A 25,386-nucleotide genomic window follows, 5' to 3' on the forward strand; every position below is an offset into this window, starting at 1 on the left:
TGAATGTGTGTGGACAGTGAAGACTGTGTCTATTATGATTAGTTTGTCTTCCCAATGTCAGACCATTCTCCCATATAACACTTTAGGGCAGAAAAAGTCATCTACTGTACCTTCTCCAATGGGAAGTGGATCTGGTCCCGTTTTTTCAAAGTTAATAACTACACCACTCTGAACTTTTTGAACTAGAGATTCTAAACATTGATTCAACATTCTTTGTGTTCTAACACAGTAGGAGCGACCTATACCAGAAGGAAAAACAAACAGTACAAGTTTGATCAAATAAAATACTATTTAACAATACAAGCATTTGAAATCCTAAACTGTAACTTGAAATAATCATAAATACATTGGCAGCAAACATTACACTAATGTTGAGCTTAAGCAGCAGAGTTAAAAGATTCTGAAAAAAAAAAAACATGTAAAGACTGGATATAGCATTTCAGAAAAATTATACTCTGCTGTCCTGAATTCTTCCTTTAGAAATATTAAATATTGCCACTACCTCCTGTGACTTCACACATCTGTGTGATGGCAGATTCATCAGTTGGTACACTCCCTAGTTGCTCTGGTTCAGTAGAAGCCAATCCAGGCAAACGCAACACCAGGGCAAATAACCTTTGATCCCAACGAAAAGGTTCTTTGGTTAGTTCACTTCCAGGCAGAGGAGAATTCAAAGGAAGATGAAGCTGATAAGGCAAAATTCGAAAAGTTTCATCATAACAACCCATACAAAAACGAAGAAAGGGAAAGAGTTAAAGGGTTCACTTTTCTTTCATGTACTCAATAAAATGAAGCAATCTTTCAAGGATTACTAAGATGGAAGGTTTGATCAAACTTATTCGTAACTGGAAATTTATGCCTCCCACAGAAATAGCTACATGTTCTCTGCCATTTAAACGAAATTTTAAAAAATGAAATCTCACCTCTTCTTGAACACCAGCAGTACTTGTTAACTTGTTTCCATCTGTGATGGTAATTAAAATAGATGGTTCTAAAAAAAATGGATTTCTCCCCTAAAATACATTTAAAAAGTATTAGAACCGTGTAAAGTAATAAAATTGTATTTACACTTTTACATTTGTGTTGCCAGTGATCTCTCAAGTGTGTGATAAAATTTGCCTGGATAAATAAGAAGGAAAAGATTAGGGACTGAAGTGGGTGGGAATCAAAATAACAATCCCTGAAAAGGTAACATTCAGAATAAACTCAGGAATTCTTATAATTCAGAACTCCCTAAACTATAACATCCAAATACCCCTCTCCCTCTGCTTTCCAAGTAATCATAAAAGATATTAAAGAGATTGTCATGGCAACATCATCCACACCCGTGAATCCATTCACCTGAGTCAAAATCCAGGCACAGATAGGCGGACATTAGTGACGTACGCTCTGCAACCTGGAGAGTGACTCTGGTTATTGGGAGCAGAGTTTTTACAGTAGGAAAGGACAATGGTAGCAGCAGCAAATGCTATTCTGCCTTCCTCTTATTCTAGAGCTTTTTCATTGAATTGAGAGGGACGAGGGAGTTAAGGACACTGAAAGTTTTTCTTCAATAGTCTTGGTTTCAGTATTTCTCAGCAATGTATTCATCCCATTCTCAGATATCTGACCATCTGATGGGTAGGAAATTTCAACTCTTTTATGATCAAGCCACGTACAAGACCCCAAAAAGGAGGGATTTTTTTTAAGTGTGTATTTAAAAGATATATGAACCTCCTTTTGGAAGTTACGAAAAGTAGCAGAAAACGTAACCATGCCCAATTTTAAATTCTTACCCCAAGTCACCAAAATAAATTAGCTGTACTCACTCAAAATTTTTTTTACCTGTCCATAATTGTCTATTCCAGATATTAATCTATTGAGATTTAACAAATCAAATGAGGATCTTAGAGCCTGACCAAGAGTAGTCAGTCCAGAAGCCTGAAGATTTTTTAGTTCACTCATGAATGTTGCGTGATTTTCCTTCCAACCAGCCTGAAAACCAAACATTTACAAAGAAATTCCCAATTATACAATGAACAATATATAAAGTGCAAACAACCACTAAACAGCAAGTACCAAACCTCTAACAAATTAATAGTTCCTTAATCTAATTCTATTCTATTCTAATTCTTGACTGATCAAGTGGAACTAAAGCAAGTAGTCAGTTTCAGAAAGATCTGCCAGCATTAATGATCAAGAGCAAAGATACAAACAATGCAATCATCCATTATGGTCGGAGGGCTTTGGCTCAAGAAGTCCAGTTTTCTATTCAGGCTCAATCAAACCTACCAAAACACCTGGATATTTACCTTAGTTTGACACTGATGATGCGCTGGAGTAAGGGGGAGAGGAAAGAGTAATTATTTAAATGCATTGTCTTTGATAGAGACAATTAGCTACTGAGTGTCTGAGCTACATGAACTTTTCTAACCAAGATGCTTCTTCCCAAACAATATTTTCACTTTAAAGAATAGAGTAAAGGGGGAATTACAGGAATAGAGCCACAACTATTTGGAGACAAGCCTTCTGGCATCGTCAAGCATTCAGAAAGCCCCAAATCTAGAACAAGCGAGAAAGAAAAGAAACAAAAAAGTTTTGGGAAAAAAGCAGCATCCCCTAGGTACCCCCAGCAGCTATGAACAGCAGCAAAGAATCAAAGGCTCAAGGTCAACAGCCAACATGCTGTGATTGAATGGTTTGTAGAATAGAAGGAAAGAATCATGTTGACTGGTCAGTGATGGCTATAAAAACAAAGCAGCACAAAACGCCAAGAAAAGAAGCCAAAAGAAGATGGCAGCTAACAGCATGTCGTGGAGGAGTAGGCCAGCAAGGGAGAGAGCAGACAGTAGAGCCTGGCAACTTGGTGGGACAACCACCCGAGTCTTGGTAGCCCTGAGGGCAGCAGTGTGATACGATAAATACTGAAGTCGTGCCAACCAGGCCAGTACAGCTGGAGGTGGGAAGCAAGAGCAAACAATACCGAGATAAAGTGAATGCTTTCTATTTCATGTTTAGCTGAAGGCATACTGTCCATTATCCATACAACCATAAATTATCTTTTCAAGTTTCATAGTCTCCTGAAGCAGTCTAGATCAGAACGACTGAGAGGCAGAAAAGGGGCAGATCATTGCCTGCACCCTACCATGAAATATCTGTGTGACCTTGAGCAAACCTGTTGGCTCTTAGGACCTAAATCTCCTTATCTGAAAATGAAGAGGATTAGATAAACAGGGACACCGTATAAGGCTGTGCATGATACAGCCCTGGGGGAGAGTCATTCACATTGTAATCCATAAGAATGGCGCCCCCTAAGGTTGAACAGTGCACAACCTGCATAACCATACAAGGTGAAGGTGGTCCTGGTTAAGATCCATTCCAGTCCAATAGTCTGGGATTCTGTGAAATTAAAGATGTGCTTAAAAATGTTCTCTTAGGGGCCGGCCCCGTGCCTTGGCAGTTAAGTGCTCGCGCTCCACTACTGGCGGCCCGGGGTTCGGATCCCGGGCGCCCACTGACGCACCGCTTCTCTGGCCATGCTGAGGCCACGTCCCACATACAGACAGCAACCAAAAGGATGTGCAACTATGATGTACAACTATCTACTGGGGCTTTGGGGAAAAAAAAACTGATCAGAACCCTTAAAAAAAAAATGTGCTCTTAACATTTCACAGATATTAGTGACAACCAGAGCAGTGACCATTAACAATAAGACCTACATTCAGGCATTAAAGATCTAAAAGATCTAAAGAGAAGACTAGAGATAATTATGACAAAAGACCAACTTAATTTAAGAGATAAAATCAAATTTGATATTTCTAAAATTAGAAAAACATAAGAAATATCAGTTCTGTCAAAAGTCAGTACTAAGTCATTATGCACGTGAACATTTATTTTTAGTTTATTTTGGCTGCATTTCCTATTAATAAAATTATACGGTGTTTTCTCAATAAAAAAAAAGATGTGCTTAGTTTTTTTTTTCTTAACTATCCCTAACATATCCTAAGGTAAAATCTTTCCACGTGTTCCTTTGGCCAGATTGTATATACGACTTTTAGTACTTGGAGAAAGCAGGGCATGAGAATAATTCTTTGTGGCCCAAGGAAAATCTTACCGGACCAGGTAAACTAAACTTTAGTTAAAAGGAAGGATTATGATTTAAATTGTTCTCATCAAATACCTAGAAATATCAGCAGGTGATTACAAATCACACTGAATTCAAAAATTAGCTTTCTTCTTTGTGGTAGAAGAGAAAGGTGTACAGTTGGGAGGGATAGCCCCAATTCTTTATTCAACAGATTTTTACGGACCAACTATGCTATGTTGGACAGAATGTTCCATGCTGGGGATATAGAGAGGAATGAGCCCTTGAGGAGCTCCTGCCACAAAGGAATAAGGAATGCAGTTATGGCGACTGAAAGAACAAATGACCAGCAATCTAGGGAGGGCTTCTCACAGAAGATGGGGCATTTGAGGAAGCTAACGGCATGAAGAGAAGATCATGGGACTCCCCACACTGATATGAGGAGCGGACGGGGCAGGCCAAGGGAAGAGAACAGGGAGTTCATAAAAGGATAGGCTTCCTGGGGAACTGCAAGTAATTTGATTATCATTGCTCTGGGTACATGGCAGGAGGCAAGGCTGATAAGTTGGGCTCTGACTGTAAAGTGCTTTGTACATTATGCTCAGTACTTTGAATTTTATCTGTTGGCCCCGATAATAACTTGAGGTTTTTAATTAGAGGAGTGGCATGATCAGATCTGTATTTTAGCTAGATCATTCTGCTGGGAGTTGGAGAATAAATTGTGGGGTGGCTAGGAGGCTGAAGCTTGAGGCAGGGAAACTGGTTTGGAGAATGTTGTAATAGCTTATGAGAAAAGTAATGAAAGCTTCATCGAGGGCACTAGGGATGGAGAGGAGGTTGCAGATTAAAGAAGTATTTCCGAGGTGGAGTCCTAAGAATTTAGTAGCTAATTAGAGGGATAGGTGAGGGAGAAAAGGTCATACGTTAGGTTGAGGTTTCTGGCCTGGGTAGACCTGTGAATGGTGGGGTCCTTCACCCAGAAGCCACTTTACAAAGTTGACTTTTTTTTTCAGAGTTACTTCATTTAGCAATCTTTCTTCCACACTGTAAACTTAGAGTTACATCCACACAAGTGTTGAACTCTTGATAGCCAGAAGATAGCGCAAGGCATGACTAAAGAAAAATTAGTGGACTACTTCATTTGGTAAAGGGCTGGGATAAGATTTGAGTACGACTTAAGCAAACACCCTATAACTCATCAATATTTGAAGTAATGTGTCCTGATTGTTAGCAGTCTTACTACTGTATCTGTCAGAATAACTGCTCTTTAAAATTTCCTTTATAATGTGGATTGAAAGCATTTTACAAATTGTTTCTGCACCTGAATCACCGGCATCCTGTTTTTAGGTCAACTCCAATTCTTTGCAGTAAATTGGACGATACAAGAAATTTGAATGCTACTCCTACATCAGTACTACAAAGTGTATGGTCTACATTCACTACCCAAAACAATAAACTTCTTGGTGACAGTCTAGCTCCTTCAAGAGAAGAACTAAATGTCCCTAAATGTATTCCTCAGAATGCTGAAGGGGAAAAAAGGCCTACAGATTAATATAAATATTTACAGAAACTTATTCATGTGACAAATTTCTTCCAGAAAGATAATTATGAAGAGTGAATGGGAGAAAGTATATGTTTATATTCTTCATTCATTGCTTGGAGTTGATTTTTTTCCTAAATGAATTCAGGACAGCCCATTTGCCTTTTTTTTTTTTTTTTTTTGCTGAGGAAGATTCGCCCTGAGCTAACATCTGTTGCCAATTTTCCTCTTTTTTTTGCTTAAGGAAGATTAGCCCTGAGCTAACATCTGTGCCAATCTTCCTCTATTTTGTATGTGGGTTACTGCCAAAGCATGGCCGTTGATGAGGGGTATAGGTCCGCACCCAGGATCCAAATCCACAAACCCAGGCCACCGAAGCGGAGCGCACCGAACTTAACCACCAGGCCACAGGGCCGGCCCCCTATTTGCCTTTTTAATACAGTCTTTTCTTTCAAATTACTCCAAAGATATCCTACTCTTATGTCAGCAAAACCTTTACTCCTGATAACAACATCCATACATTCTTATGGAGCTTGACAGCTTACAAAGCACTTTCACACTTCACATTTGCTTATGACAACTCTATAAAATAGGCATGGGATTACCAGCCTTATTTTGTTTTAACAAACCAGGAAGAAGTAAGACTTAGTATGTCTTGTTTGTGGGGTTGACAGTGGTAGCGAGCCACACTCTGGAGTTGCACTACTACAGTAACCCTTAGTCACATGTGGCTTGAAACGTGGCTAGTCTGACTTGACATATAATGTAAGTATAAAATACACATGGGATTTTGAGGTCTTAGAACACACACACAAAAAGAAAATATCTCCTTATTTATTTTCATGTTGATTACATGTTGAAATGACAATGCTTTGAATATTTTCAATGAAACAAAATATATCACTAAAAGTTTCACCTGTTTAATTTTTAATGCGGCTACTAGAAAATTTTAAATGTTGTGTATGGCTGGCATGATATATCTATTGGACAGAGATGTTGCAGAGGAACCTGAACGTCAGGCAGGAGAGCTCGGCCTTGCTTCGGCAGACAACAGACTCATTATAGATTCTAAGGCAGGGGGAAACAGGATCAAAGCAGTGTCTCAGGAAGGTCAGTCTGGCGGTGACATATAGGACAGAGAAGAGAAGGAGAAACTGTACTTAGGAAAAAGAAGCTAGGAGGCTTAAACAGTAATCCAGGCCTGAGGAAATCAGGGCCCGAATTAGGATGGGAATGAAGAGGAAGGGGTTAATTGAGAAACATTTTAAACAAAGAAGAGAGGACTTGGTGACAGACAGACCATGGGCCTAAAGGAGAGAGAGTAGAAGATGATTACAAAACTTTTCTCCCTCCTCTTGGAGACCTAAAGGATAGAGGCTTAGGACAAAGAAGTAACCTGGGATGCGTGAAATTCTTTTTTTTTTTTTTCAGTGAGGAAGACTGTCCCTGAGCTAACGTCTGTTGCCAATCCTCCTCTTTTTGCTTGAGGAAGATTGTCCCTGAGCTAACATCTGTGCCACTCTTCCTCTATTTTGTATGTGGGATGCCACCACAGCATGGCTTGATGAGCGGTGTGTAGGTCCGCACCCAGGATCCAAACCTGTAAACCCCAGGCCACTGAATTGGAGCATGCAAACTTAACCACTACACCACAGGGCCAGCTCAAGCGAAATTCTAAACTAAGAGCTTATTGTCTTCACAGGTTAAGTTTTAAAAGTCTCCCAGAAGTAAAATGATGATGATGATGATGGTGATGGTGATAAATAATAATCATAGGTAGTATTTATCAGCGCCTATGTGTCAGTACCTCACTTATGCTAAGCATAGTATTTTATATGTATCCTTCTCATCTGAGCCTCATAACCACCTTATGAAGTAGGTGCTATTATTATTTCCATTTTACAGATGAGCACACTGAGGCTCAGAGAGGATAAGCAACTTGTCCAGGTCAAACAACTAGTAAATGACACAGCCAGGATTTGAACCCAGGTGGCCTGATTTTAGAGGCCACCAATTTAAACCACTGTACTAGAGATTCTTCTACCTATCCCACATATTCACCTCAGAGACATGTCTTGTTCTATAGCTTAAAAGTTCATAAATTTAATGGAATTTCCACATTTCATTTATATTTATTTATTTTTCCCCCAAAGCCCCAGCAGATAGTTGTATGTCATAGCTGCACATCCTTCTAGTTGCTGTATGTGGTAGGCGGCCTCAGCATGGCCGGAGAAGCGGTTCCTCGGTGCACGCCCGGGATCCGAACCCGGGCCGCCAGCAGCAGAGCGCACGCACTTAACCGCTAAGCCACGGGGCCGGCCCATCCACATTTCATTTAATTTAAGCCTACTTTCCCTGATGGCTAACCGCAAACCAGTTGAGTGTGGGGAGCAGGGAATTAGCACTTGGAAGACTCTGGTCTATTCCTGACTGTAACTAACTAGCAAGCAAGTGGTCCAGAGTAAGTTGTTTTCCCCTTACTGGGGCTATTTCCTCATCTAAGCAATGAAAATGCTGAAAAACCAACTCAAAGTTCCCTTCCAGTTTTCATATCCTATAATTCCATACCTCGTACCAATCCTTTATATAAATCTGACTCACAGAAAGAAAACGCCTCATATCTTAATAAATATGTTAACTCAGGCCTGGTTTCAATTTGTATGGCCAACTAAAAACGTCTTTGAATACCAACAGCAAAAGTATGGGCCTTTCACTCTATCAACGACTTGGGTTCTTGCCCCAGCTCTACTGACTGGCCACTAGCCATTTATTCCCCACTGATATCACCACAGAAAGGATAGAATTTGCACTTCCTTCCTCAGAAGGGCAAAGCCTAAAAGAAATATTTTCTACTACCCTCTGCACCCTTATTTGCATCTTCTTATCTGACTAGTGGGTTTGGCAACAGGAAACTGGCATGCTCCCTCTAGGCATGTTGCTAAAGCTCTTTCTAATTTTCTGGTACGTCCTCTGACATATGGTGCTTAAGGGGTAGGCTCTGCCCCTACAACAGACCTAAGGGGAGGTCTGTCAACATGTGAACTATTCGGAAGCTTTTTGTGAACATACAGCTAGGCTCCATCCTCCAGTCTAGCTTTTATTAAGAATAAAGCTGTCATGTAGAACTCTGGCTAACTCCTGTGTCTCATTTCTCCATTGGTTTCAATGGAGGAGGGAAAGGTGGGGGTGCCACTTAGTGGCTCCCCTAAACCTCAGCATCCTAATACTTGTCCTTCCTGAACTTCAGCCCATTTTGGCCAGACCATTTCTCTGATTCATTGATTTTTATTTTTTAAAATAGAAGAACCCTTTTCTCCATTGAAACCTTGCCAGGAAGTATAAACAAGTAAAAGAGATAAAAGCAGATCAACTGTCCTTGAAGGGGATGTGGGAGTGGTGACAGAGTCCATTCTGAAAACCCCTGCTCTGTCTCTAAAGGTCACTGGTAATCTTTTTCTAAAATACAAATGACCTTGTTAGACATACATAATGTGTAAATATAATGAACACACTATTCATTTCCCCATCCAATGTAACTAGAAAACATATTTAGGGCAGCTGCATCTCCCTCCCACAAGAGAAGTGCCCCTTAAAAACTATGTAAACCGAATATTTGTCAATCAACAAATAATTAAAATTCTTTAGGATGACAGCTATTGAAAGGGAATGGTGGTGAATCTTTTCAAAGAGCAAAAATCATCCTTCTATATTATAGATTATCACAAGCCAGGCTCTCTCACACAGCGACAGAACCTCTGACTGGAAGAGCGCCACTTGCTATGTCCCTCTGACTTGGTGCTGAGCCACTGTACTGACCCGTTTGGGGCACTCACACTCAAGATCCTATTCGGACAGTCCCCTGAACAGCAGTTCAGTTCAGTCCAGGGCTTCATGGCTTGTTAGCAAGCCCTTCACAATGAATAAAAAGCCTCGCTGGAATCCAAAGACAATACATGTTGCTTCCCTCTCCTTGACACCACTTTTTATCTTTTATTAAAGGAAATGAAATCAGCCTGGTAATATTTGCCCCTAATAATCCCATATAGAGGGCTATCCTGGACCTTGGGCTCTTCTTCTAGGTGGTTACACACTAGATGATTAACAGATTTGAGTCTTTTCCCAGATGTTGCAAGTTAAAGCCAAAGAGTCTAAATTTAGCAGGGCCATCATTTCTCTTGTTGAAAGATAAACTATTTTCCTTTTTCCATCTGCTCTCCACAAGTTTAGGGGAAACTTGCTCTGCAACAACGCAGACAATTTGAATAAATCAATTTCAACAGCATTTTTCAACCCACAGGTTTTCTTCTCCAATTTAACATTCTATCATCTTTGTCATCCCAAACTGTTTTTGCGTTGGTAAACTGACCAGTGGGGCAGAATGACATGAAAAATAAGAAGCCCTGCTTTTCCAATCTACTCTGTCTCCTGAGGAGACAAATGACTTTTCCCTTGGTCTTTGCCCTTAGCCTTATACGGAATATTTGTGCGAGTGAAAACTTTTCAACTTCAAGAATTTTCTTCTCACAACTAAAACGGACTCCAATTCTGATAGATATAAGACAAGGTTTTCTTGCCCTCTTAGGTAAACAGAACACTGTGACAGCTGAATCACCTTAAAATGTTCAAATGTCTTTTAAGTGTTTACAGCTAGTACACCTATAAAGGAAGTTGTTAAACTTGTGAAGTACACATTACGAGGATACCATATCATTAAAAGAATGGAATTGTCTTGCTTCTTCTACCTCCATTTAAAACTCTCTTCTTGCATTATATTTTCTGACCCTATCTGATGCAATTTTTTTCCCTTAATACTCTAGCAATTTGGCCTGATTTCACTTTTTTTGTGGTTTTCACTTGACTCAAGGTACTGATACACTTCTAAGTTCAAAGGAGGCATTCTATTATTCTGTGCTTTATGAGTACTAATATAGCTTTTTCTTATGAAATTACTTGTTTTAAGAATAACCAGTTTTCTTGGATTCCTTTTTGTCAAAGTTACTTCCCCAGGGACACTTTTTAGTGTCCTGAACTTGCTAAAATGCTCAAAGCCCATTTTATTTGATTACATCAGTTCTCTCCCTGAGAACTCTGAATGCTATCATTCTGTGCTCCAGCCCACCAATTTTCATCTACACGCTTCAGGAAATACTACCAGTCAAGACAACATAAAAGAATTTTAGCTCACTTGAGTCTTCTACCTTTTAACAAAGTTCTTAAGAAATTGACCTCCTAATATATTGCAGAAGCTTATCTGACAGTCTGTGGCCTACTGAATTGTTTTCTCAGCAGATGGTTCAAGACTCTCATGACCACATATTTTTAAGTAAACTGGGCAAAGAAATAATTCACAGTTTGATTCTACTGATACAAAGTTCACCATTTTGTGTTACCAGTCACTTTAAAATACCTAGTATGAGTTTTTTTTAGTAGATTAAACAGTTATAAGGATTAGTCTACAATATCGCAAAATGCATTTATGAGCTTCCAATTCCCATTCCAGGGAATTAGGATAAAATTATGAAGTAGCACCCCTCTCAGAGTTCACTTGAAAGCTCGATAAGATCAAAAGAAATTTGATCCTCACCAGAGGATGCTAACATGTAGAAACCGAATTTTAGAAACTTTTCTCCTTTGTCCGAGAGTTAATTGCACTGTTATTGGAGGAAAAATACCTTGGAGTTGCAAAAAATTTGCCAGACTCGGTCAGATATAAATGTTGTTTCCTCTCTCACCCTCAGACCATTTCAACTGTACCTACTGACCAATAACTATTATTAGAAAAAAAAGCTACTGCGTGGATCATATGTTCAATTGTCTAGATTTTGAGTTCTGATAGGAGATATTTTTATGAACACATACACAAAATAAAAATTAACAAAGAGGGCCTTGTAAAAATACACAAGGACAGGAGTGAGACTAGGCCACCCAAACATTGCAGAAACAGTTGAACACAGGAGATAGCAGAACGGCCATTCATTACTTTCTAAAGATTATATAGCATCTCTTTCCTCCAGATGAATTTTTAAAAATAATTCTCTCAAAACAATTTTATGAACTGTTTTTACATTATAAAAGTAACACACATTCATTGATAAAAATCCCAACAGAAATACAAGGTTAGTCTATCTCTTCACCAAACTCTCAGTTCCACTCTTTAGAGGTAACCAGTGTTAGGAATCCATCCTGAATGTTAAACTGTTAGCAGCAAACAGAACCGACACCAACAAGATGGAGTGACATTTACCAATAAAATGGAGCGACATTTACCGATTTAACCAGGAAGCGTGTGCTATAGCACATTAAACACGTACAGGGACTGTTTTCTAAAATTTAGAGCAATTTTGAAATCACCCCGAATTCATGTCTCAATTATTCTACTTCCTGTCTTTCAGTTATACAATTCTCTCCTGTACTTTTTTGGAAGCAACAGTGGAAATAATCTAGTCTAATCCCTTTATTTTACAAATAAGAAAATTGAGACCATAAAAGGTCAAGTGATTTGCCCAGGGTCATGTATCTATCTAATCAGTAGCAGACTGTGGCTAAGAACCCGGGTCTCCTGCCTCCTAGTCCAGCACTCTTTATGGAGGTGCTAAAGTGACACAATTTGCCAGATTTACATGACAGTGGATGGTGTGATCTACCAGACAGGCTATTCTAGGACCACTTTTTAAAATCTGATTTTTATAAAAGTACCTAGACTTAGACTTCTAACATATAGCTCAAAAACATCACTATGAAATGGAGTTTACAATGTCTATACACATACGTAAGCTTTTGAGAAAAATGGAGAGCTTTGCTCTTCACATCTTCAGCATTCTCCTACAAGAAACAAAACAGGAGGGACTCCCAACTTTCTAATTCCACGGCTGTATTAAAGCCTAGATATTCTCCCTAGAATCCTATTGTCTACTGTCTAGCTATGTGGGCTCCCTTTTGCAGAGACAAATGCAAAGAGAGACTGGGGCTTCTGATTAAACAGCAGTGCCTCCAGGCAACTTCAGGCCAATTTAAATCAAAACATCTTGGTCTAGTTCAGGCTAATCAACCACTAAAGGTCATACTCCAGCTCCCTCCTCCTTCCTTCTGCAACTTCTCATCATTATAATAGCACTTTAAAGCACCTTCTGTCACATCCTGCCCCTCAAATCACATCCTTAATGGAATGCTTTCAGTTCACTTCCAGCTCTCCTGGCCCTGTATCTCCTCTTCCTTTGGCTAACTGATGTTCTAAGGGCAGGCACCAGGAATGGGCAGACAGACTCAGGGGGTGGAAGAGACAGGTCTGGCTGAAGCGCAAGCCTCCTGTGGGGAAAGGAAGGGATATAAGTGTAGACAGACCCATGGGGAAGATCCCAGAGAGCTCAGAATGGCATCCACAGGCATGGGGAGTCTGAAGGCTTGGGAGGGGGGAGCAATGTGATGAAACCAGCTTTTTTAGAAAGTTGCCAGTTGGTGTGGGTAGAGAGTAGGAATTTGGGAGGCACTTGGGAGACCACGTAGAAGGTTGTTATAGTGGTCAAAGCATAAAAGGTCAGGACCTGGACTAAAGTGATGGCAGCAGAAATAGAGTTGAAGGAACATACATAAGAGACACTTCAAAAGGATGAGAGATGGGCCTTAGAAGAAGACAGAAGGACAGGATCAAAGCTGAATAATGCTTAGCTTTCAATCCTGGACGACTCAAAGATGGGGAATATGGAAGAGGGGATAGGCTTTAGAGCCATAAGGAGGTCTTTCTGACATGCTAGTTATGGGCTGATGGCAGGATAGATAGCCAAGTAGAGATGTTCTGTAGTCAGCTAGAGATGGCCTGGGTGAGAAGCTGAAGATGGAGAGGCATCAGTGCAGAAGGAATGTTTGAAACCATGAGTGAGTAGGGTGCATTCACCAAGGGATAGAATTTGGAAGATAGGGCAAGCATCATGAGAGAGAGGGGTGAAGAGACAAAACAGAGGAGGTGATAAGTTTCTGGAAGGAAGGAGTATTAACAGTTTCAAAAAGTAGTCAAGAGCAAAGAGAATAAAGATTAGTAAATTGGCCCAAGTAGCTATATAGTAAATCTTAAGACCTTAATAAATCATATACACTTTTCTCACTAGTACTATTCCTTACTTGCACAAACATAAATGTTGAGTCTTTTGTTCAGTAAAATTCAAATCCAGAGTTTGGCTCTTGGTACTAAGTTTACTAAACTATTCGACCTACGGGATATCAATAATGAAAGAGTAACTGTCATTAATGAATAGTATAATCAGGCAAATATGGTTTAAGATAACAGAACTCTATTTTTTCTATGAATATCTGGCACATCAGCACAAAAGTCTTCATATAACTTTTCTCTGGTTCAGTGGCTGAGTTGGCAATGTCTCCATTTCTTCTCTGAAATCCACCCCTTACCACCTTAATTACGCAGGAAGGAAAAAAAACTATCTGGCTATGGCAGGGGCGTGGCTTGAGGAGAATGGGAGATCTGGATGAAATGAGGATGGCACCATTAGGTGAGGCACGGGTTGATACACAAAACTCTGCAAAGGTAGTAGTGTGCATTCAGGCCTTTTGCAAAACCACTCCTGCCTCCCCACAGCTTGTGGATTAGAAGAAACTAAATGGTTACTGTGGAGTACACTGAATGTCTTTCTTCTCCCTACAAGAAAAACATTGATCAGGAGATTGATAAAGTGATGATGGCAAATCAGTTTCTGGAGGCCACTAGATAGCCCAAGACTCCCCTGTTGCTTTTTCAAGCCCACTACTCTTCCTATAAGGCCTACTCAGCGTAAACCATCAGTCCTCAAACTCCACCTCCAACATATACATACTATCTCAAGCTCCATCAACTTAAGAGTCCCAACAATTCCACATCTGTCCCTGAGTAGGGGCATAAGTGTGGCACATCAAAGGCCAAAGTGTTTCACAAACAAATACATCATGATATTCACCTAGAAATAGTCAGAGAAATAATAAAAATGGTAACACTGGCAGTAATAGTTTTCATTCACTGAGTGCTTGCCACAGTACCAAGCACTGTTACACCAAAAGCAACTATAAATAATAGAATGATAATTCTGTCTAAAAAATTCGGTTCCAGGACATATATCATAATGAGAAAATACCAGTGAGAAGTTATTAAAAGGAATGTTCTATCATGACTGATAGGAAAAGTGAAGTGGCTCATTACTGAAGACTCTGGAATAGAAACAGACCTGGGTTACTATTCAGCTGTGTTGCTTAACCTCTCTGGGCCCGGGTTTCCTTATCTGTTAAATGGGGATAATAATAGTACCTATGACTTAGGTTGGTTAGGAAGATAAATGAAATAAGCACTTTACATTCATCGGCACATTGCCCTGTACATAAGCATTACTCAATATATGTCAGCTGCTATTATTAGAAAGCTATTATATTATTGTTCATTATTACAAGGAAGTAGATATAAGTCAAATCATATCTGTAAAAGCCAGATAAAACCTTTGACTACAAGATGGGTTTTAGGAGGATCCAAAACTAAGGCTATTTAAAATGGTTCCACCTCCTATACATGCTATTCACCAGTATATCTGCACTTTCACCCCCCAGAATTAAACGTTGTATTTATTCCTTAAATGGGAGCCATCACAGGAACAAAAAATAACATAGTCACTTCTGTAATCCCCATTAAGAGGACTGAGTTGAGAGAAAGTACTAACCACAGGAGCCCTCCTGTTGTGTGGTCCTGCACCTTCCCCCTCTTTTTAGTGCCACTGATGACTTCCCATGATATAAAACAAGAGCTCTGCTAGGGAAGGAACATCAAGAAAGGCCTCCTCAAAAGCAGTGACACAAACCCCCCTTTGTTTCTTAGGTTTTACACCACGCCAAGCTAGAGAATTTATCCTTTATCCTACTTTTCTTAATGAATACTGTTCCTGGGAATTCTTGGGCCAAGTAGCTATGTAAACCTAATAAGGGATATGTTACATATTTCTAATAACAGTAATAGCATGGAACATTTAGTGCCACTGGTGAGCACATATTACAAACAGAATTCTGAGTTACTGTAGTTGTAGCAGGAGTTCACATATATATTCTATTGTACTTAGCTCAGGAAAAACTTCCAACCCAACCAGTTAGATTACCAACTGCATCCAAAACTCGAAGCAACCAAACTGGCTTTCAATACAAACAAGAATAGGATGCCTTCATATTTTGCCCCAGGGCCAAGGATTATCAACCCATCAACTCTGAACTGTATGATAACCTTTCATGCACAAATGAGTCCATTAAGTCGGTGTTCATTTTAAACAGAACTTGGAAAGAAAGGATCCGCTTTCAGAAACAATTTCTAGGACATGAACATCATAAATATCTTGAGAAAGAATATATACCAACACTGCTGTCTAACAGCTATACAGTGCAAGCCATATATGTGATTTTATATTTTGAAGTGGCCACATTAAAAAAATAGAAACAGGTGAAATTAATTTATTTAACTCAATATATAAAAAAGTATTTAAACTTGTAATCAATATAAAATTGTTAATGAGAAATTTTATATAATTTTGTACTATCTTCAAAATCGAGTGTTTAATTTACACTTACAGCACATCTTCCCCCCCTGCCCCAAAGCCCCAGTAGATAGTTGTATGTCATAGTTGCACATCCTTCTAGTTGCTGTATGTGGGACTCGGCCTCAGCATGGCCGGAGAGGCGGTGCGTCGGTGCGCGCCCGGGATCCGAACCCAGGCTGCCAGCAGCGGAGTGCGCACGCTTAACCGCTAAGCCACCGGGCAGGCCCCACTTACAGCACATCTTGATTCAGAGTAGTCACCTTTCAAGTGCTCAGTAACTGCATGTGCCTGGTGAATGCTGTACTGAACAGTGTCAATATAGCCAATCTAAAATATGAGTGACTGGCATATTTGAAGAGCCATGCCTACCCTCACTGCCACCTCAGCCCTTCACGCTCTCTGCTGGAGCCCTTATAGTGTCCCCACCCCTCACTGGGACCACTAGTCCAGCAGGAGTTGTGAGGAAGAAGGGAGGAAGGATGTGTTTTTAACAAATCACCTTGGAAACCCAAATCCATTTCCCAGTAGAAACAATAACAGACACAATAGTTCTATGGCTAAGCGACATTAAGGGTTAAAAAGGCTTTCCTGGGGAGGAAGGTCTGGGAACCTAATCACCGTTTAGAACATTGTATTCAGGAGATAGCATGTTCCAAGCTTCCAATATGCACGCAAAGGGACTGTCTGGATCTCTCATTTACACTCGAACTGGAAGCTATGTTTACAAAGAGTTTTTCATTTCAGGACTTAAACCAGTGGGTTCCCTTCTTCATCCCTGCCCCCTCCCCCCATGCAGCAGGTCCTTCAATCCTGTCCTTCTCTGGAGAGCACATTTCTCCCTGAGATGTGGACCAGCTGCCATGTTTGGCCACTCTGTGAAACTAAGAACCCTGTCTCCAGAGCAGTTCTAATTACCTTCGTGAAGCAAAGGCAAACTGAAAAGGACAATATTTGCCCTTTCCTTACGTGTGCCTTGCCCTTCTGCCATCCTCCCACTCCAAACCCAACCTCAAGGCCAAAAGCTCTCAGGTGGCCAGTACTCACGCAAAACTAGGCAATTTCAACTACATCTTTTCGGTTTCCCCCACCTTTCATTCTCCCCTCTCCCCAGCCCAGCTCAATGTATGCTTCTGCACAATAATAACAAAACAAGCACGCAGACAGCTTCCCCCTATTTCTCTTCAATTCCACCTCACGGCTCTTCATCACATCACAGGAGAAATATACAAACTCCAGCTTGTAGCTTTCAAAGCCCTGTTGTGGTCCAGTCTCAACTAGCTACAATCCTGACCAGATAAAAAGAATTCTTACTATGTCCTGCTCATCCTCGCTCCCTCACCTCCAATCCATTGGTTAAGAGCCCACTGTTCTCCACATCTCTCATACCTTAGTACAGTCACCTTTTTCCAATGACTAGGACCATGTCTTTTACCATTCTGATCTCCCCTTGGGCCAGGTCTTTCTTGGTGTCACCTTAGGCCTGTTAACAAAGCCTGGTCCAGAGAGGGTACTCAATGAACATATGGTAAATGAATGCCTAGATTTCTATAGCAGCAATCCACTGTCAGACTTATCTTTCAGAAACAGTATTTTGACCGTATCACTACAGTGGTGATAAAAGTCAGATCAACAGTTACCTGCAGGGGAGTAAGGGATTGCGGGAAGAAGCAAGAGGCATTTTCTGGGTTGAAATGTTCTGTACCTTGGCCTGGGGTGGTGGCTACATGAATGTATAAAGATGTAAAAATGCATCATTTTTGCATCATTGTAAATGATGCATCATTTACAGTGCATGATTAACATTGATGTATTTTACTATATATAAGTTATAATTCAATAAACAAAATAAAGGTGGCATATGTACATTGGTCTTGTAAAAATACAATTCCATCATATTATAAACTTGAACCTGGGGCTGGCCCCGTGGCTTAGCGATTAAGTGCGCGCGCTCCGCTACTGGCGGCCGGGGTTCAGATCCCGGGCGCGCACCGGTGCACCGCTTCTCTGGCCATGCTGAGGCCGCGTCCCACATACAGCAACTAGAAGGATGTGCAACTATGACATACAACTATCTACTGGGGCTTTGGGGAAAAAAAGGAGGAGGATTGGTAATAGATGTTAGCTCAGAGCTAGTCTTCCTCAGCAAAAAGAGGAGGATTAGCATGGATGTTAGCTCAGGGCTGATCTTCCTCACAAAAAAAAAAGAAAAAAAGAAAAAACTTGAACCTAAGTGAAAATGCTTGCTGTAATAAACACCAAACATATCAAATTGTTAACAGTGACCACCCTCTGGGGAAGAGCAGTGGAAACGGGAGGGGAGGGGGAGACTGGGTAGCTTTCACACTTACATATTGCTTGAAATCTTGTTTTCATTTGAGTATTCATTGAGTATCTACTAAAATCTAGGCACTCCCTTAGGTACTCGAGGTACAAATATAGAGAAGTTCAAATATGTGCCCTTAAAGAGCTCACATTAGGGAGGCCAACATGAACACTGATAATCACCATATAATATGCTAATTGCTATAGTTAAGGTCTTGACAAAGTGCTAAGGGATCACAGTGGAAGTTGTTACACTGTTTGGAGTAGGAGTGGGGCAGAGGGGCAGGATGACTTTTGAGAATGCAAAACTAAGATCTGAGGCATGTCAGGCCAACCAGTGTGTCCCAGGCAGAGGGAACAACATATGCAATGGCACAGAAACAACAGGCATAGTAAGTTTGGAGAAGACAGCCTAATTTCTCATTGTGGCTGGAGCCTGAGGTCCAGGAGAAGAGAAGAGAGTGGAGAGACACAGTTGGAAAAGTAAGAAGAGCACGAAGGCCTTGGCGGTCCGGCTAAGAAGTCTGGATTTTATTCTCATATGTCATAGGGAGCCACTGAAGAATTTTTAGTAAGGGAATGATTTTTATTTTATTTTATTATTTTATTTCATTTCATTTCATTTCATTTTAAATGATCAATCTAGTGGCAATGAGGGAGAAGAATCAGTGGACAGCAAGACCAGAGGTAGGGAGACCAATTGCATGGCTGCTGCAACATTGGTCCAGGTGAGGACTGATGAAGGTTGAAACAAAGGAAGAGCCCATAAGAATGAATGGAGACAAGAGAGGTTTAGGATACAGAACAGACAGGACTCCATCATTTTGTCAGCACTCCCCAGTCATCTTCCAGCTGGTGCCTGGTCTGAAGATAGCATTACTCCCTTGCCACAGCTCTAGTCTTCTACTAATAACTCTCCCCTTTTCTTTCCCTTTTTTTAACAAGGAAAATTTTATTCACTGCAAAACAAAACAACAAATAAAAGTACAGATAAATAGTGGTGTATATATAAGTGATAAAGGGTTATTTGTATAAGCTTTCACTAAAGTTGTAATTCCTCCATCTTCTACTCTTGTATAAAAGAAAAGAGCTACCAGGCAGAGTACCTCACTCCTAAAATTCTTTCCAGTAAACTATACTTAATTCATAGGTTGGATAAAAGTCTGTAAGCATTCAGTATTTATTTATTTAGGTATAATTGACATATAACATTATTTTAGTTTCAGGTGTACAACACATTGATTTGATATTTGTATACATTGCAAAATGATAAACACAATAAGTCTAGTTAACATCTGTCACCACACACAGTTACAGAATTTTTTTTCTTTTTTCTTATGATAGGAACTTCTAAGATCTATTCTCTTAGCAACTTTCAAATATGCAATACAGTATTATTAACTATGGTCACCATGCTATAGATTACAATCCCCATGACATTTATTTTATTAGTGGAAGTTTATACCTTTTGATCACCTTCACTCATTTTGCCCACACACCAACCTCCACCTCTGGCAACCACCAATCTGTTCTCTGTATCTATGAGCTCGGTTTTTTGGTTTTGTTTTTTTCCAGATTCCACATATAAGAGAGATCATATGGTATTTGTCTTTCTCTGTCTGACTTATTTCACTTAGCATAATGCCCTCAAGGTCCATCCCTGTTGTCCCAAATGGCAAGATTTCCTTCTTTTGTTATGCCTGAATAATATTCCACTGTATATACATACATACTATTGCTTGTTTATCCACCCATCCATCACTGGACACTTACGTTGTTTCCATATCTTGGCTATTGTAAATAATGCTGCAATGAACATAGGGGTGCAGATATCTTTTTGAATTAGTTTTCATTTTCTTCAGATAGAGTCACGTGTGCATAACGATGTTTTGGTCAATGATGGACCGCACATATGACAGTGGTCTGATAAGATGAATACCATATAGCCTAGGTGTGTATTAGGCGATACCATCTAGGTTTGTGTAAGTACACTCTATGATGTTCACACAGCAACAAAATTGCCTAACAACACATTTCTCAGAATGTATGTCAGTCGCTAAGTGACACACTTAACTCTAAATACCCATAAGTGGAATTGCTGGATCATATGGTAGTTCTATTTTTAATGTTTTAAGCAACCTCCATGCTGTTTTCCATAGTGGCTACACCAGTGTACATTCCCCCAAACAGTGCATGAGAATTCCCTTTTCTCCACATCCTCTCCAACACTTGTTATTTCTTATCTTTTTTTTTTTTTTCGGGAAGATTAGCCCTGAGCTAACATCTATTGCCAACCTTCTTCCTTTTTTTCCCCCTTTTTTCTCCCCAAAGCCCCAGTAGATAGTTGTATGTCATAGTTGTACATCCTTCTCGTTTCTGTATGTGGGACGCCGCCACAGCACGGCTTGATGAGTGGTGAGTAGGTCTGCGCCCAGGATCTGAACAGGCGAACCCCGGGCCGCCAAAGCAGAACGTGCAAACTTAACCGCTGCACCGCCAGCCGGCCCCTCTTGTCTTTTTCATAACAGCCATTCTAACAGGTGTGAGGTGGTATCTCATTGTGGTTTTGATTTGCATTTCCCTAATGATTAGTGCTGTTGAGCATCTTTTCATGTACCTGTTGGCCATCTGTATGTCTTCTTTGGAAAAATGTCTATCCAGATCCCTTGCCCATTTTTTAATCGATTTTTTTTTTTGCTATTGAGTTGTATGAGTTCTTTATATATTTGGATATTAATCCCTTATCCAACAGATGGTTTGCAAATATCTTCTCCCATTCAGTAGGTTGCCTTTTCATTTTATTGATGGTTTCTCTCCCCTTTTCTTATTTCAAAATAACTATAATCACATGCTTCAAATGGCCAATGGGGAAGGTGAAGAGGAAGCAAGATCAGGGGAGAAACAACTCATCACAAAAGTCACCGCATTGCCTTGGTGGCATTTTGAGTTTTAAATGCACCTTCCACCGTCTCAGTTTGCTCTCACAGGCCAGGTGGCTACTGTTTCACCCAAAAGCACTTCTTTAGCTTCCAAACACAATGCAAGGTTCCCCTAAAAGTCACTCTTTTCCAAATAAAGCCCATAAAATATACTCATGGGCATATGAAAAAGTTATGCTTTAGTTCAAATACCAATAAATGTTTGGAACACAGATCATAAAAAGCATAAGTTTACTTCCTAAATTTATAAGCCAAAATGCTGCCTTTTGCTGATACATGTCGACAAAGGCATGCAGATACCAGTAAGCAAAGCTAGCTACAGGATGTGAAAAAGCAACACTCAAGGGAAATTTTCACGTTTTCAAAGGCTCTATGTTTTCAAATTACAGACTTGTGACATTCCTTTGAAACATCTCTTCCTATTCATAAAAAAAAACTTCTGTCCATTATTTATACATGTGTTTCAGCTATTTCTAGAAAAGTGACTCGGTTTATATTAAAAAAGCATTTCCTTCAATAAAAAAAGAAATCATTTTAAGAATGCGGATTCAGACACCAAACTATTCTGAATACTTATATTATTATACACCCCAGTCTCATGGCTCACTTTCTTCTCAGTGCCCTCAAAGTGCTTTGAGTTAGTAGTAGTGACAAGCTTACCTCTGCTATTCACTGAATAAAAGGAAATTATGATTCATAGCAAAACAAAACATACGAAACAGCAGAACCTCAGCCAAAGCTATTAAGAACTATCATATAAAAAAACTCCACTTTTTAAAACCACATATTAGTCTTATAAGGATACACTGGAGATTTTAAAGTATTAAACTGGGTTTCATCCTAGCTGTGTACACTAAAGATCCCATTGTATAAATGTAATGTTAACACTTGTGACACTATGTATAAAACTTGTCTACGAAGCAACACGTTTCATGCAGCACAAAATGGTTGCATTTCATGTTTTTTATATGGTCCCCAAATCAAACTTAATTCCATCCATGCAAAGCTGACTGCAAACAACAGGTATGACTAATTTTAAAAGAGCACATAGCCATGTCCTAAGGGGTATTCAGTAAGAAGTTACTAAGTCCTAGGTGAAATACTATATTCACATACTCAACAGTATATGTTAGTGAAAAATTCCAGTCACAGTAACTTTTCACAACAAGATTTATTGTCAGAGCTTGTAAGTGGATATACTGGGAATAGTTCCACGCCTATTAGGAAAAAAAGCCCTCCCCACCAAATGCACAACTCATGTCTGTCACACCACCAATAGAATCGAATCTTCTAGTAGGATAAGAATTTGTTTTGCAGTGTTGGATATAACCAAGACCTGAGAAACAAGCAGTTATTTTGAGAAGAGATAAACAATGGCCCTCCAACCATAGAGAAATTGAAGAATACACTTCACCTTATTCTTCAGAAAAATAAGCTACAAATAAAACTCTTAGCATCTAACTCTGCTGAAAGAACCCCAGGCTCCTAATGAAGAGTGAAGTTTTAAGTAGGAACTAAGATGCCTGCTGACAATCAAAGACAGACCTATTTGATAAGCAGTGTGACAGAAAATAGACATTTATGGCTCCGAGCTATTAGCAAGTGAAAGACTAGACTAAATTTTAAGGAAAATTCACCAGATGTTCTAAAATTTCAGATCTTCCAAAATGGCTAAATCCCAAAAGCAAAAGAACAAATAGTTACCACACGCTGAGGAAGGGTTGGGGGCGGGCAAGAGGGAGTGGCTCAAAGAGACTCAGAAAAAGACAAGGCTACCAAAATCTGGCATATCATTAGTAATTCAGGTAGAGATAGCAAAATGACAAGAACATCACTAAGGTTATTAACCATTTCCTAGCACACGGAATTATCACGTTAGATTAACATGAAAAACCTAAAGAACCTTGGGAAAGCATGAAGACTAAATAAGAAGATAATGAATGATTAGTAATTAAAAATATTACGCGAAGTATCTTCCCATACCTGACCTACAGAAGAAAAAAAGATCAAATTCAATTTGGAAGAATGGTTTTTACTTTAGGAAAAAATGTAGTATATAAGATGGCAAGATAAAAAGAGCTAACAGATGAAATTTCCACTAAAAACAAAATCCAATTTTTCCCCTCTGTTCATAGAACTCTCTGGAGCCTCTAAAATACCATGGATAAGTTGCACAGCCACTAAAATTTTAAGTATGAAGACTATGCGAAATCCGGAATAATTCATGAGACAAAATAGGTGGAAAAAGCAGAACACAAAGTAATACGCACACTGTGATTAAAATGCTAGGTAAAAAGATGTAATTACAGTTGTTAAGAGGGAGTGCGACTTTCTTTTTCCTTTCCAAAGATTCTGTAGATATTGCCATGAAAGTTTTATAGATCAAAAACCATTTTTAAACTAGGAGGCTTGGCATTCAGAAAAATGTTAACTAAGTTATTCCTTTAAAGAAAAAAAAAGGCACACTGCTTTGTAATTTATCCTTTTTACTACTTCGAATTAAGGAGGACTTCAAATGGCCACAGTACAAATGGCGGGTTCTTATCTGTATTAGTACCCAAAGGGTGTAGACTTGCAGACTTAGGATGTACAAACATCTGCTTTTCTATGTGGAAAAAACAGTCACACCCTCTCGACAAACTGACATTTTTAAAAAGCTTATGGCATTTTGAAAGATGTCTACTTGCTCGATTTTTCTAAATAGATGAATCAAAAACAGAAAACAAAGCATGGAAACCAAAACAGTTTTAAGGGGAACCTCCTAGCCAAACTGTTAATGGAAGCTACGAGTTACAAAATTAAAGCCTCCCTTTGGTTTTATTTCTGAAGGAACACTCCCTCTGGCCAACGATTCAGTTTGGTAGGTTCCATTCTTTTAAACACCTCACGCTGCTGCAATGGATTACAACACGTCCAGGCTGCGCCTCCCCAGCAATATTAAGACAATTCTGAGAAAAAGAGGGCGTCTAGCAAAAGACGTCAAGGATTATGGTAATATATTTTTTGAATTTCAATACGCAAGCAGGGCTTAAGCAGGTTGATTTAATAGTCTGCGTTCTCTTTTATCGGGCCACTGCAGGCAAAGCAGTTCTTTATCTCCTCACCATTAGGAACATAAATTAACTATCCCACGGAGGTTAAGTCCTCCCCACTTTTCTCCTGTAGGTCAGAATCCTGTGAATCAAATCATCGAATTTGACCATTATAACTGCGCGCAGTCGAGTCCTCTCCTTCCTTTCTTTTCCCAGGACAAATCCCTACGTGGCCAACACAAACCTAATTTACGATGTAAATAGGTAGGCCAGGTCTCTAAAAAGCTCTGCCCCTTGTGGGTTCCGACTGGGCATCTCCCCGCCCCACCCCATCGCGGCTTCGGTGGAGTCTCCAATGAAACACTAACAGTAGCTAAGGTAACAGAGCCTGGCTTAACCGGACCAATTCTGGAGAAGAAATGGCAAGAGTTTCGCCGGGTCTGGGGGTTGGGAGGCTTGCTCGGCGGACAGATTTTCCATTGGGTGGGGGCGGGTCAGAGACCACAGAAGTGCAAACGCAGTAGTCTAATCTTTGAAGGCCGGCGGCTGGCTCTGCCACGCTCTCAGCAGGAAGGGGAGGGGAGCAGGAGGAAGAGGGGGCGAAGGAGAAGCAGCGAGGAGCGGGAGGAGGGGGAAGAAGGAGGGGCCGGAGGAGGAGCCCGGGCTCCAGGAAAGCCCGCGCGCCGGGCGCAGAGGACCTCGGGGCGGAGTCGCACGCTCCGCCCGGCCCCTGGGCCGCAGCCGCGCGTGGTGCGCCCCGAAGGGGCGGGCCCGCCCCGCAGCCTCCCTCCGGGGCTCGGGCCCTCCTTCCCCTCTCCTCCCTCCCTTCCCTCCTTTCCATCTCAGCAGCGCCCTCAGTCTCCCTCTCTGGCTCATACAAAAGCAAAATGTCCGCCATCTTCCAGGCGGCTGCGGTCGTCGCCGCCACCGGCTCGGCCCT

General features: G+C 40.4%; 1 protein-coding gene across 4 annotated transcripts in view; it reads right to left on the reverse strand.

The window, feature by feature from the left end:
- INTS6L (integrator complex subunit 6 like) overlaps positions 1-25,386 on the reverse strand; it is a 53,666-nt gene that overhangs the window by 27,370 nt on the left and 910 nt on the right. For all 4 annotated transcript variants that reach the window (XM_087426677.1, XM_004441618.2, XM_014796209.2 and 1 more), the window contains exons 3-6: positions 1,825-1,974; positions 924-1,013; positions 503-686; positions 111-239 (exon numbers count right to left, since the gene is read on the reverse strand). In XM_087426677.1, coding sequence (XP_087282803.1) covers positions 111-239; positions 503-686; positions 924-1,013; positions 1,825-1,974 — 553 coding nt within the window. The remainder of the gene's footprint in view (positions 1-110; positions 240-502; positions 687-923; positions 1,014-1,824; positions 1,975-25,386) is intronic.

This window comes from Ceratotherium simum, chromosome X, assembly GCF_057802395.1.
Source record: "Ceratotherium simum simum isolate JZ-2026a chromosome X, ASM5780239v1, whole genome shotgun sequence".
NCBI classification, from domain to species: Eukaryota; Metazoa; Chordata; class Mammalia; order Perissodactyla; family Rhinocerotidae; genus Ceratotherium; species Ceratotherium simum.